Genomic DNA, 14,736 nt, shown 5'->3' with positions numbered 1-14,736 from the left:
ACATGCACATGTTGACAATGACCTTTGTCTTCATTCAAAAAAAAACAAAACTGTCCTGGTGACTTTGTGATTCTTGTGAACATGTTTCTTCTCATTTTCATATTTTCTGTATATAGGTGTAATTTACAGGCAATGTCAGTCTAAAACAAGACAGGTAGACAAGTTTTTTTCCACAAAAACAAGAGTAACTTGTAGACATAAGCAGAGGCTGTGGTCAAGGTGGACGGCTACATGCATTTTGCTTTAACTCTACTTCGAGTCCAAAAAATGTACACAGCAGCTTTTAACGCACAACTGGAGATCTCATTCTTCGCAATGATTTTTCCTAATAACCATGAAACCTTATAGCCATGTGGCGAACACATGAAAATGGCATGTGCAATACTGTAACATAATTCTCAGCGGTAGAAGGAAGGAAATGTTCACGTTATTTATGACCACAACACACACAATTTAGATTTCAGAGTTCATGCCCATTTCTTTTTGGGCGGTTTTGTCCAAATCATTAATTGTGACAGATGGTTACTCTGCAGAGCACCAGGAGATGATCCCCTCTGATATCTTATGGAGTCATCAGCAGCTGCTTGCCAAGTTTAATACGACTAGGGACCATAACTCTCCAGGCAACTACTACTAAACATGCCAGACAGGTCTGGCTCTCTCCCCTCTGTCAGATCGATATCAAATTGTCTCTACAGAGCATCAGCAATCAAGCGCGGCAGAACGGTGAGCACTCAGACACTCCAGTCAAAGGTTAGAGCCGGACCGGCCAGCTTCACCCTCAGCCAATGTGTGACCGCCTTTTTAAAGAGTTCTTTGACAGTTTAACATCTTTCCCCCCAACACTTCCCCTCCTCCTTCATCCCTCTCCCTGCCCTCCCTCCTCCCTGTTGTTTTCCTTTCTCAGTCGTCCTGATTAAACCTAGAGATCCCGGCGGGAGGCTCTGATTTCCCAGCCCTGACTGTTACTGTAGTGAAGTCAGCACTGCATGTCCTCACACAAGGCCAGTCAAACCTGCTGGCTACAGAAGACTGAGTAATGAATGAAGTTTGGCCAGTGCAACATCTGCAGGATGCAGGCATGCTGCTACTTTGAACTGTGAGGTCTGTTTGTCTTCATGTGCTGTTGTTTAAAACTCTGTCCATGTGTTGCTTTGTAACATTTTACAGCTTTTTGCACTTGGTTTATTAATCATCAATAATAAGTATCATTTACTAAAGCTTTGGAGATATGAGCTACAAATAAGGACACTTTTTTGGCTGCCTGTTGTGGAAATCTCTCCTCTTGCACACCACTTGCTGTTCACCAGGAGACTCATGCAGTGATAAAGGCTGCAGGACATCTGGACCAAAATCAGCTTAACAAAGACTTATTAATACGACCTTAATAAGTGGCTGAATAGTTCATTTGAGATGAATTAAAAAGCGAAAAAGACAAAGCAAGTGTTACGGCTTATAGCTAATCTATGACACATTAGTAAGTGATTTATCAAGCATTAATTTAAAAAATCCCCATTAAAAAGTAGTTTCCACTTAACTGTGGAGTGAATGAATTATTTTATGCCTCCAGTAAGCATATTAATATTCAAAGCTCACATTTTATGGCTCCTGTCTCAGAGGCCCATATGCACTGAATTGGTGAAATGCCAACTAATGATGGGCCTTTAAAAATCTGTCCTTGTGGCCTACATTTCTCCTGGCTGGCTGTTGTTGTTTCCTAGCTGTTTTCTGCACTTATATGTAGGCATCATGAAGCTAATTTTAACGGGGAATGTCTCTAAGTAAGTGTCAGGCCTGGGAATTAAAAGCAGATAAACCAATTTCTAGCAGGATGAGAGAAAAAAAAGAATCGTGCACAAACTTAGTTATCTTTTAAAGATGTTGTTATGCTTCCACACTACAACCTACAACAACACAGTAGTTCATCCTCAAATCACCCATAACTGCAAACACCACTGGAAGGTAATTATTTACTGGTTACAGCATCAACATCAGCCTGGACACAACATTAAACACAGAAAATGCTGAATTTCTGCATTAGTGCATTTCAGTGCAGTCAGTTCAGAGGGTAAGCAAATTACATCGCCCGGAGCGACTGCTGCCGAATGAATGGAGCCTTTTTTATGATCACAAGGAAAACTTCTCCCGGGGGACGTGGAATTTCAGGAGGGTTTCCCCTCTTAAACAGACACGGGTACACTTTAAAGGTAAAAAGGTAATTTTGCACTTCCTATTCGGGATAATGCTGTTTGAACAGCATGAAATGCTCCCATTCATCGCAACTTTACAAAGATATTCTTTTTTTTTTTTTAAAGAATGGCTCTAAGCCCAGAAACAACGCGCATTTTGTGATGCGTGAGCAGAAAGTTCCAACTTTACGTGAAGTTTAACAACTGCATGAAACAAAAACGCGCATAAAACTCACCGTTTTGCTCCTTTACACTTGGAAGGTGAAATTTGCTGACATGACTTGTTTCAGCTTCCGAGCCATATTGTTGGAGAAGCGATGCAAGAAGGAATAATAATGGAAGGATCATTTGGATGAGTGGTGGTTGGCGATCACAAAGCGCTGTAGACGGGATGATTTGGATCACCACACACATGCGTCGGTTACAGGACACCAGTGCTGCTTTGGACACATTTGGAGAGGATAAACGCAGAGTAAAATCCACATAATCTCAATCATCAGTCCTTCTGAAGAAAGTGCAATTTCAACTCGATGAATCAAAGTAAAAAAAAAATCCTCTCCAGAGCCTCAAAACCTGCTGCTGCTGCGCAATGCAAGTGCGCACCTGTTGGTTCTGAGGAAAGTTGGACACTGATTTCAGCAAAGTTTGGTTTAAGTATTTATAATCCTGGCATCAGCTGCAAAATCGTCCATATGCACGCGATTCATCTACGGTGCGAGATCAGTAGAAATGCACAGATGCATGTTGGCCACAGCAGTGCGTCCACGGTGCGTTCTTCACTCCGTCTGATAAATCCCCGCAGATCTTTACGCATTACAGTAAAAGCTCACACACGGAGACGGCGAGGGAGTCCAGCAACCTGATACAGTCTGTACCCAGAAACCATTCGCAACACCGAGACGAGTTCTGTTGTCTGGCGCAGTCTCGAGTCATAACTTGGAGACTGAGATAAAATATCGCTGCGCGCCCGGGGTTGGGTTTTTGGAGACTGGCAACTGACGGCACAACAGGTGCTATACATAAAGTAAAACTTCCCAGCAGAGGAAACTCCCCAGGATGTTAACTATTCCGCTGCTGACTGCTCCAATGAGGTGTTTCACACACTTTCAGCTCCAGTTTTTTTGTTCCACTTGTTGCAAACAGTTTCACATGTTTCAAGTAGCTCTCAGTAAAAGGGAAGTGATGAATGAGACCGATGCATGGTTACTTTCAGAATAACTTTACAGGTTCTTTCCTCCACAAAAAACCCCTTTAGCACAGTAACATCAGACTGAATGACTGAAGTTGTTTTTTGGGTTTTTTTTCCCCCAGCAGCAGTAATTGAGTTATCTGCATCATTTTCAAAACAACAGCTGTTAAAACTAGTGAAGTTGAAAGAATAATATAAGATAAGAGAAAGAAATTTGAATGAAGTTCTCAACTTATTTGGGCAAAGAAACTTACAACACATTTTACATGCTACTGTGCGTACTGCAGTTGCTCCCATGGTGTTAGTGTTCATAAATATCCTTTCCCCACTCATTCTATTGGGATACAACATTGTGGCATTTTGTGGCATGGTTACATTTTCAGTCCAGTGTGTCATGGTCCATCAAATCTACAACATATACAACAGTGTAGTCCACAGCACATATTCACATCAGTGAAACTTTCCATAAGGGAAATATCCCTAAGTAAGCTAGTTTCAACCATGGATTCATTGTTTAAAACCCTGATTTACTTTCCCCTCAGAGACATAAAAGAATAATGTGTACTCAAACAAAACTTTTCTAACACACTGTTTTGCACTTTGCCTAAATGTTTCTGTGGAAGGAAATGTTTAAGGGCTTCTCAATTTGTCATATCAAAGCAGAGACACCGCTTGGAACAATATTCCCTCCTGTTCCCAATTTCCTTTCTCCCCGGCACAATGTTGTACCTCATCAATTGCGTTTCATGTGGTTCCTCCCATCCCATTGTTGGCAAAACCCACCAGTGTATCCCCCTGCTTTATGGCGAGCCTGCTGCAGCACAGACACAACAATCAAAGGCGAGCTGGAGACATATTGAACCCATTGAGCCAGACACATGATGCAATGCTGCAGCAATTTACCCCCAGTCTCACATAGCTCAGAAACTACCACCTCAAAGAGAGTGCAGAGCAGCCATCTCTGCAGCATCAAGGTATGAAGGGAGGGTTTTGTGGTTTTAATCAAAGTTAATGACTGAGGAAAGAAAGCATGGGGCATTGATACAGTCATTTCATACTTGTGTTGCCCCTGTGGAGAGGGGCATATAGAGGTCTTCATGTGTCTGCTGCAAGGGCCGAGGCCCTTTGTGTAAAGGAGAGTATCACATTCCAGCCCTGCAAGGGCCTGCAGCAGATGTCAGCACTTCACATTGTGGAATCCCTCTCTCTTTTACACATACACACACACTCATTCACCCCATGAGGTTTTGTCTGTAAAAGCTGGGTATTTTGTCTCGTTGTCCACATTTGATTGCCGCTTCCACGGTGGTCTTGTGAAACGCGGAGGCTTTGATACAAAGAAATATAATAAACAGAGGAAATTAGAAACAAGGTGGACCTTTTGGGTCACGGCTAACATGCGGAGACATGCCAGCCAGGAAAGCTCTGTGTCCACCAAGCAGACTGGAGATGGAAATGTATACAATAGAGAATTCACAGCCATCGGCTCCCGGCTAAATCCCATTAGACTTGCTTTCCTTTTTGGGACACATACTGTCAAACAAACAAATGCCCTCTCCCAATCAATCTGTATTACACAACGCATCTGTCATGGGCTCTGTGAAACACCAGTTTTGCTCCAAGCGAAACGAAGGGGAAACACGAGGGAGTGGACATGTTTCTTAAATCCAAATCACGGCTCATTATTGCACCTTGAAGAAAAGGCCTTTGAGATTATTTCATTTATATGGTAAAACCTTGTGTAGTGGCAGCAGGAAGTTTCACTGTGTGGCCCTGCGCTGAGTTATCTGTGGTTTTCATTGAAACTGGAAAATTTACAAAGAAAAAAAAACAAAACTTTTTTTTAATTTTTTTAAATAAAAAATTTGTGTCTTTCATTTTCATTGTTATGCCTCCTGACTTATAGTTAAAAACACAGATTTTCAGATCATGATAATAATTATGCTCTAAAGGTCCTTCAATATGTGGCCACACTTTTATACCAAGGAGATCCTGAAGTTTTGAGGAGTTTAAGGTCTTATGCTTATGACTGACACGTGGAAAGCATGGCATCATGGTGATTAATTGCCCCTGGCTGCACTTGGCTTTGAAACCAGAGCCCCCTGGTGGTGCCCCTCAGGGCTACAGGCAGCTCTTTGCCCCGAGAGCTTGCTGCAAGTGCAGTGGAAACTTTCTCGGTTCTGTTCAAAACAACACTTGTTTTGATTCCAGTCTGGGAAGCATATTTCATCCTGTGATTCAAATCATTTCCAGGTTAAAACATTACCCTGCTGTCTTCTAATGGAACCATCCATCCATCCAACCATTTTCTAATCTGCTTATCCGGCTCAGGGTCACAAGGAGGTCGGAGCCTTCGTCTTCGAGCATATTTGACTTCCATCTCTAAATCCACCCATCATTACAGTAAAGACAGGTATACGGTTGTTTTTCTCTGCCTGTTTTGTTCTTGTCATTCACAGTTTATGACTCACAGTGAGCCCAGAGTGAAACTGAAGGGGTTCACGCTGATTAAGCAAATAATCTGAGTGTTTTGTTGTTGTTGTTTTTTGTTTGTTTGTTTGTTTGTTTTGGTTGATGAGGATCTGGCAGTTTAGATTTTTCTGGCTGTTGCCCTCTTAATTTTTTTATTCTTAGGAAACCTTTTTTTTTTCTTAATCATTGTACAAATGTCAATATTATGTTGGTACAAACTATAATCCTGTAACTGAGATGGTCAAAACAAACATCCGCTTCTAGATTTTACTTCACTTAGTTAATCTTATCAAGCTCATTTAGTTAAAGATTAAAGTGCATTGTAATGGATGTTATCTAAGGCACTGTGTACTGTAGGTCATGTAAAACAGTCCTGAGGCACTTGACGTCAGCCTGCTTACAGCACAGACTGAAATATCTAATGTTGTACATATTAATTGCATATTAAACCCAGATACACTTGTAGATATTTTACCTATTTTACCTTGTATTGTTCAAGTACCTGAACTGACTTCTATTTAAACTCAGCTGTTGCTCTTGTGGTGCCGTCAGACTTCATTTCTTTTCTCTCTGCCGCTTACTCTGAAAAGGAGACAGGACTAAGTTTGCAGTGTGGTAGAACAAGTTGGGATAAAAATAAGATACCTTACTTGAACTTAGGAGTTTTATTGTGTAGAAATAATATATAAACTATCAACAACGGCCAAAAAAAACCCCATCTCAAGTGATGTAAATGTGGCAAGAAATCATCTGATCACATTAATACAGCAGCTATTACTTTGCAAACAAAACATTGTTTGCTATAAATCTCAGTTCCTCAATCTTTTTTCATTCTGTGTAACCTTTTAAAAATGTTGGATGTCTCCTTTTGGAAAGAACTTCTCGTCCTTGAGGATTTCCCTTCTTACGCCAAGAGGTCCAGAACTATTGGGAAGGAGTTCTCCTTCTCAGCAGATTTCTGGCTCAGCGCCTCCGTCATAATTTTGGTCAGTGTTGCACTTACTAAACATTTGCTGACAGGGAAGACTCAATTTCCATTACGGCAATCTGATTATTTAATGATCCAAGGGTCAGATCTGCTCCACTGCCAAACTTCATCAATGCATTTTTGTGCTGGAACCCATGCAGCACTGTGCAATGATCGATTTTATGAGTTCTGCGAGCCTGTAACTCTGTGCACGCCTGTCCTTACGACTGCACTTCTTAAGAATTAATGCTGCACAGCACACAGTTGTTTGGTAATTAGATAGTGTGCGCTGCTTTGTGTTGTTTAATGGTGTTGATTGGATCACATGTATTGTGTGTTTAATTCCTTGATCAGCAGTGAGAGGACTCTGTAACTGGAAGAGGCCTTGAAAATGTTTATGATTCATAAAACTGTATTTTTTTTGGTCTTTTTTAAAATGTATTTGTACATAACAAAACAGAAAATGGCAAGAATCTTTTTGACAGGTTAAAATCTCTTAACATAATGCAATTCTATTCATGAAACTGAAAGTCTGCATTAGTCCAACAGGAGCAAAATTCAGATAAAACAGCAACCAAGCAAAAACAAACAAACAAAAACATGAATAAATCCACTCAAAATGTATGCAAATTTATTTCAGTATCACTCTAATGCTGAAAAAGCGGCCAACAAGTTAATTGCGTAACCATTAGAGATCCTACCTCCAATGTAAGTGCTGTTTACAAACGACAGTCACTGTAATTCTGTATTTGTCTTCATTTTTTTACCCTCAAAAATACATCATGTTGCCATTCTGTAAGAAACATGAGATTTATGCATAAATCTACTGTATTTGCAATCAATTCAGGACTATTTCTAAATATTAGATTAGAAATAACGCAGTGCTTTGGAAATACCATTAGTCTCGCTGCTCTTTGTTTAATGTTCATCCTTCATGATTTACATTATTTCTGACAGCTCCCATGACATGTGCTTCTTCCTCTTCCAAGCAATTTATCTTGTGACTGTCATCTAAAGTTACGTTCTCGAAGCTTCTCTGGGTTCAGTTAAGTAGCGACCCATAACTTCTGAAATGAAAACAAACGTGTTACTTAGCAGCAAATAGTGAAACAGCTCTTGCGTTTCTTCGGGTCTGTCAAAGTGCTTTTTTCCCCCCATTTGAGTTAGAATGTGACAACACGTACTAACTCTTCTGAGCTGCAGTATAGTAGCAGAAATGTGGTTTTTATGCCAGGTATTATTATTATACCACGGTAGATTGTTTCAATCCAGTCTGACACATTTCTGGAATGGCACGGGATTGTCCATCACAGCCGTGGCTCGTAGCCAGCCAGCCAACATTTTTCTAAACAACACAAAAGGACCCTTGTGCTCCATTGCTTGCCTCTTGATTGTAACCCCAGAACCACGCTCTGTGACATAAATCATTAATCTCTATGCATATGGTGCCGATTAATTTGTGTATGCAAATGGAATGCCATGTCAGTCAAGATTATACTATGGGAATCAACGTGGAAAGGCCTCCCAAGTTGTTTGACATAAAATGATGAATGAGATATGGATCAAAATTGTGGGGAAAATCAGCTCAGTCGTGCTCTGCCATGGATTTTTATTTTCACTCAAGGAACAAAAGATCAGGGCTTCCTGCTCGCTTCTTCGAATGTGTTCCAACCAAACTCGCAAAATGAATGAGAAATGACACAAACAGCTCCGGGATGTTTATAAAAGGATCTTTAAGTAGAAAAGTTAGAACCACAACCAAATCCAGACACATGTTGTGGTTCATAGAAATATATTCCAAATCTGTTCAGGGAATTCTTTCTGTAATGCATGAAAAGCATATAAAGAGTAATTTCTATCATCGCCCACATAATCATTTCTACTTGTGACCTATTTTTAAAGACTGGATCGTATTTCATTACAACACTCCACAATATATGAACCATTCGGACATCCGGAGTTAAAACCGAGAAGTTATGATCAGAGTAATAAAAACACAGAATAAATGTCTGCTGCTGGTTTTTCACATCCAAAAGCTCATTATATGGTTTGTTTACAGGATGTGAGTCCTCTAAATTTAATATTACCATGTTGCATTAAAACCTATTACCTGTAAATGAACCTACTTAAGGTGTTTTAGCAGGCAGGTAACCCGTGCAAACAAGCTTTATAAAGATTTTATCTAAAGTACATACTTGTTCTCTTTCATTTTAGTAGTTGATGACATTATATCCAAACAAATCTAAGCCTAACACACACACACATGTACACCTAAATGTTTACCGTTTAGCTCAGCTTCCATCCCCATGAACATTTTTAGATGAAGCTCACCACCGACAGAAAGCTCAGCTCTGTTCAGAGCGGTTTGCAGTGTAAAGGGACATCAATCATATGCCACATAAAACTGCTATATATGATCCATAAAACGACTTTATACACAATGCTTTTAGACCGGATATAAAAATCAATGGAGTGATTGTATCAAGTTATAATATTTGATGAGCGTATAACAGGTTGGGCTTCAGCCAAGGCGTGCCAGTTTGAAAAATTATTAAACCAAGTCGTTCATCAGTTCAGTCACGTCATTCATCTGTTCCCCAATTCATTCATTCAGGTGTAATCCATCCAGTGATGTAATCAGGGGCCACTCCAACACACACACACACACACACACACAAAGATCCAACACTGCATCCGTCTATAACTCCCGAATGTGTAACAGGCTGAATGCACAGAGTTAACAACTAAATCTACTGAACTCAGAAACAGCAGTTCAGAAAACTGTGTCACCAGAAGGTCCATTAGGTCGCTGTTCTGGAGATTTAAGTTACTGTAGAGTTTATCACATCTTCACCAGCCAACAGGGTTTGTCCAGTTGTCATGGAGATAGATTCCTGTTTTCCAAGCACTTCATGAAACCTCAAAACAAACAAACAACAAAACAACAGTAAAAACTCTTCTGGGGCACAAAAACAACAAGAATATAATTTAAAATCAATCATTTAAAATAATTATTAAATTTTTTTACACTCATTAAATGTAAAATGAAGTATTGTAATAAGGCTTTTTTTTTTTGGTTTTAATATCGATGATTGTGGCTTAGCTCATGAAAATGAGCTCAGAATATTATTTTGTATTTACTACAACCACAATCCTGGAAGAAGACTAATGACTTGAAAGCTGTCCAGAAGACCATCATCCTCCACAAGGAGTTTAGGCCACAGAGGGTCGTTGCTGAAAAGGCTGGTTGTTGGCAGAATGCTGTATCGAAGCATATCATTAGAAAGTTGACTGGACTGGAGATGAATGCAGCTCGAGGATGATTTTCAAGAAAATTGGATTCAAAAACTTGGGAGAGCTTCACAAGGAGATGACTGAGGCTGGTTTCAGTGCATCAGGAGCCACAAGGAAAGGAGCTGCAACTGTCATATTTCTATTATCAAGCCACTTCTGACCCAGAGACAATGTCAGTTCTTATCTTGGCTGAGGAGAAAGGGAACTGAACTGTTGCTCAGTGGTCCAAAGACTTCTTCTCAGATCAAGGTCAATTTTGCATTTTATTTGCAAATCAAGGTCCTAGAGTCTGGAGGATGAGTCAAGAGGTGCTTGAATTCCAGTGTGGAGTTTCCACAGTCTGTGAAGATTTTAGGTGCCATGTTGTCTGCTGGTGTTGGACCACTGTGTTTTAGTAAATCCAAAGTCAACGCTTTTTAACAGGAGATTGTAGAGAACTTCATGCTTCAATCTGTTGACTAGCTTTACAGAGATGCTGGTGTCCTCTTCTAGTTGGACTTAACACCTGCCCACAGAGCCAAAAGTACTAACAAAGGGTTTGATGACCATGATATTACTGTTCTTGATTGGTCAGCCAACTCACCTGACCCTATGTAGGGTATGTTCAAGATAAAGATTAGAAACACCTGAATCAAAAATAGCTGAAGGCTGCTATCAAAGCAGCTCTCAGTAACACCTCAGCAGTGCCACAGGATGATCACCACCATGCAACAGCATGCTGATGGAGTGATTCTTGCTAAAGGAGGCCCAACCAAAGTATTGAGTATTTATTTTTGGATTGATTTCAGGAAATATTCTAATAATTTGAGATACTGGATTTCTGAAACTATAAGGCATAATCATTAAAACAAAATGACTCAAAAATATTTCACTTTCCCAAATAAGTAATGGAAAAATATTAAACTTTTTCAAATATTTTAAATTGTAAAAGTCTTACAAAATAATAAAGAAAATGCAGGTTACTGTGTTTATACACTAATGTTTGTTTTTGTAAAGTAATTGATATTTTTAGTTATGAAAAAATACAAAAGAAAAAATAAAATAAAAAAATGATAAATTTTTATATTTTGTTTTATTTATTTTTTTAAAAATAGGAATGAAAATTTCAAAACAGTTTTATTTATTTATTTATTTATTTATTATTACAGTGTGCAGATGAAGATAGCCTGATATTTAAAAAAAAAAAAAAACAACTCCAGAAAAACAAAACAAATAAACACAGTGACCCAATTTGAACCTGCTTTCAGCAAAAATATTAATTGCTTGTTTGATTTTTAATGACATTACTGGATTATTTTAATCAGATATTTAAACACAGCGCTGAATATCACTGGATTAGCTCTTACTGGCTCTGATCATTTGTACCTGACATACAGAAAACGCAGATCAGCCCTTTAATTGTAATTCCCTCCCTACTCACTCATTCACTCTATTAAATTCCCATTTAGCTCTAAATCAACATCTCGGATCTTTTACATAAATGAGTCTATGCAAATCCAGACCTGCTCCTTCTCTTGCAATTCACCAGAATATTACATAACTCACATTAACACCACTGAAGCATCTCCTGAGCCTGAGCTATATTGCATCCATCACTTGCCCACTGTCGCTGCTTTATGGTCTATACAGTCCATCTGCCGCTAAACAGCACGCAGACACCGCCATAAATAGTGAGGCGTTTGGCTCCATCACGTGAACGTGGAGCGCCTCGCCTCTCTCTCCTCCTCCTCCCGCCGCCGCCGCCGCCACGTCTCCAGCAGGCGGCCGTGGACGCGGAGGAGGCGGGGAGCGGCTGTCCGTGGTGCTGATGGGAGTGATGCTCTCCAGCTCCGTGCAGCCGCTACTGCGCATGTTGCATGACAGGTACACGCAAAGCCTCCATCTTGGGCATCCCGAGCTGAGGCGAAAGGGCAGCAGCCATATACACACTGACTCCAAAAATAACAACAACAAGAAGGAGCAGAAGCGCGCTGGGGGGACACGACCAAAGCAAAATATTGGCAATTTGCCGAGATGTAACTTTTTCTTTCTCTTAAAAAAAAGAAAGAAAAGAAAAATTGGAACAAAAATCGCTCCAGTGGAAGAAGAACAGCATGGAAAAGAAAGACAGCGGCTGGTCTGGACGCCTCTGGTAACCACCACTCTCACAGATCTAGTTTTCTGAGGATTTGACAGGTGATTAAAGCCAACACGGTGAGTGGGGCTGTCCTTTCTTTTTTATTTATTCATTTTTTTGAATTTCTGTTTTTATGATGGACGACTTTCGCGTTATCCGCCGTGTGTTGAGGAACGTGCGCTCCCGTGTGAAGTGGAGGAGAGGCGCGTTCACATGTACTGGCATCCTCCCTGCATCCCCCCATCGTCATGGTGGTCGCTGTGTGTTTTTCTTCTTCCTCGTGTTGTTCTCTCCACAGTCTCCTTTCATTGCTCAGGCTTCGGGCGAGTGTCAGCCTCTGTTACTTACTTTACTCTTGTTCCGAGCAGACGTGCAAGCCACAGGTTGTGAGAGCTCCTTTGCTTTATTTTTAGTTTTTGCGTCGGTTGCATATGAGCGTTTTGGTGGAGCGCAGCCAAGGCCCCTGTCCTCGGCAGGTTAATGCGTTTAGCAGTTAGATGAGGACAGAAAACAGTCAACTGAAGTGTGCAGCTCGTGCAGAATTAAGTGAAGAAAATCATGAATGATGCATTTTATTTCCCACCTCATCACAAACCTGCATTGCTGACCATCAATATTAATAGCTTTGAAATAATAATCACCCATTAACCTGATTATTTTCTCTTCTTTACAGGGTTTATCTTTCACAGAATTTGCATATTTATGGTGCGGACTGTAAAAAAATACACAGCTTGTGGAGGTCATGTGCTCATACTGACCCATGGGGCACACCATGGAAGGCTGCTTGAGTCACTGTCAGTCACCAAATGACAAAGCCTGTGTTGTTGTCATGGCCGGTAGTGAGAGACAGCAAGGGTGATGTTCTTCAGTGGTGGCGCACAGTTGACTCAGACAGGGCCAAGGTCGCGTTCCGGTCTCGGCTGAGCTCACTTTTCTGTTTTGCTTAGCATTAATGATGACCTGGTTTGTGCTTAATTTTGTTTGAATATGTTTGAAGTGGACACACACAGTGTATGTATGAGCTCTCATACAAGGTAAACAAGTCCCTAACGCACCAATCAAAGCCAAATAAATGAGACTATTGGGAAATAAAGATACTTTGCTGATGTCACAAATCCACTGATGCAACGTTTTTGCCGCTTGGGGTTTGGGCTCTAAAAGGATCTCAAAATAGATCTATTCAAGGGGCTGTGAAATAATTCACAAGACTGGAAAGATGAAGAATATATACTTAAAAGACTTTTCCTCCATTCTTTTTTTGAGTTTTACCTTTTCATCCATCCATTATCTATACACCGCTTAATCCTCACTAGGGTCATGGGGGGCTGGAGTCTATCCCAGCTGACTCAGGGTGAAGACAGGGGACACCCTGGACAGGTCGCCAGTCTATCACAGGGCTACACTTAGAGACAGACAACCAAGCACACTCACATTCACACCTACGGACAATTTAGAATCACTAATTAACCTCAACATGTTTTTGGACTGTGAGGGAGGAAGCTGGAGAACCCACGCTGCACGGGGAGAACATGCAAACTCCACGCAGAAAGATCCCGGGTGTCCTCATCGGCGACCTGCTAGCTGCGAGGCAACAGTGCTAACCACTGATCCACCTTGCAGCCCAGTTTTACGACTAAAAAACAAAAAAAGACTCCGCTGCTCTGCTGCTGTGTTGTAAAATAAATCTTAAGGGTTGTGAGATGATTCACATCAGAAATGTTCTCACAAAGTTGCAGAGTGAGACATGCTTGGCTGTGTAGGGTTCACTTCCCAAAAACAGGTTCTGAACCAGAACCATAATGCGTCAGAGGGCAGATCAAGGTTTTTAGATGTGTCTTATTTTACAATAAAACCCACTTCTTCTCGACAGTGGGCTGCACATTAGCTGTGGATGTTTGTAGACGTCCTTGTCAGGAACACTGTACTAAAGAGTCCGAGATGGGAGTTGTCATGTTGAGAAATGCCAAAGGGAAGATAGTATAGAGAATTTATAGGTCACACAAGAAACGGCTTCTAAGCTATGTGGATGGGCTGCCAAGTCAAACATTTGACACCGCTCCAGCTATTGCCATCCGATACGTGCGGGTTAGTCTTGACGAATGTTGGCCACTGGAACGCCACCCAGTTTTCCGTTTCTCAGGAGTTTTCCCTGATCGATAAAGTCGTGCTGACTTGCTTTAGACAGGACAAGGTGTTTGCATGAAGGCAAAAGGCCCCGAACAGAGCTGTGGAAAGGATTTCTGCTGGAGAAGATGATGATCAATGTGCAGGCGAGGAGCAGACAGGGATTTGCTGGGCCAAGGCAGTGAGAAAGAGAGAGAGTGTCTCTGTCTAGACAATAAACTGCCTCAGTTAATATACAGACTTGCTGGCAGGGTGTGTGTGTGGTAGTAGGGGGGGGTGTTGGTCTCAGTGTCCCTGTGCAATGAAAGGGCAGCGCTTTCCTGGATGGGGAATGAATCACACAGGTACTATGGTTGCTGGCTGATTAATGGGCCCTATCAAGAAA

General features: G+C 41.0%; 1 protein-coding gene across 1 annotated transcript in view; it reads right to left on the bottom strand.

Annotated features, from left to right (window-relative positions):
• pdgfc (platelet derived growth factor c) overlaps positions 1-11,962 on the bottom strand; it is a 57,770-nt gene extending 45,808 nt beyond the window's left edge. Inside the window, exon 1 of the mRNA XM_008287830.1 lies at positions 11,824-11,962. Within this exon, the coding sequence (XP_008286052.1) occupies positions 11,824-11,962 (139 nt within the window). The remainder of the gene's footprint in view (positions 1-11,823) is intronic.
• Positions 11,963-14,736: the final 2,774 nt, after the last annotated feature.

This window comes from Stegastes partitus, unplaced genomic scaffold (genome assembly GCF_000690725.1).
Source record: "Stegastes partitus isolate 25-593 unplaced genomic scaffold, Stegastes_partitus-1.0.2 Scaffold523, whole genome shotgun sequence".
Classification (NCBI taxonomy): Eukaryota; Metazoa; Chordata; class Actinopteri; family Pomacentridae; genus Stegastes; species Stegastes partitus.
The sequence above is the reverse complement of the archived record's forward strand: the minus strand, read 5'-3'. Positions and strand labels throughout refer to the sequence as shown.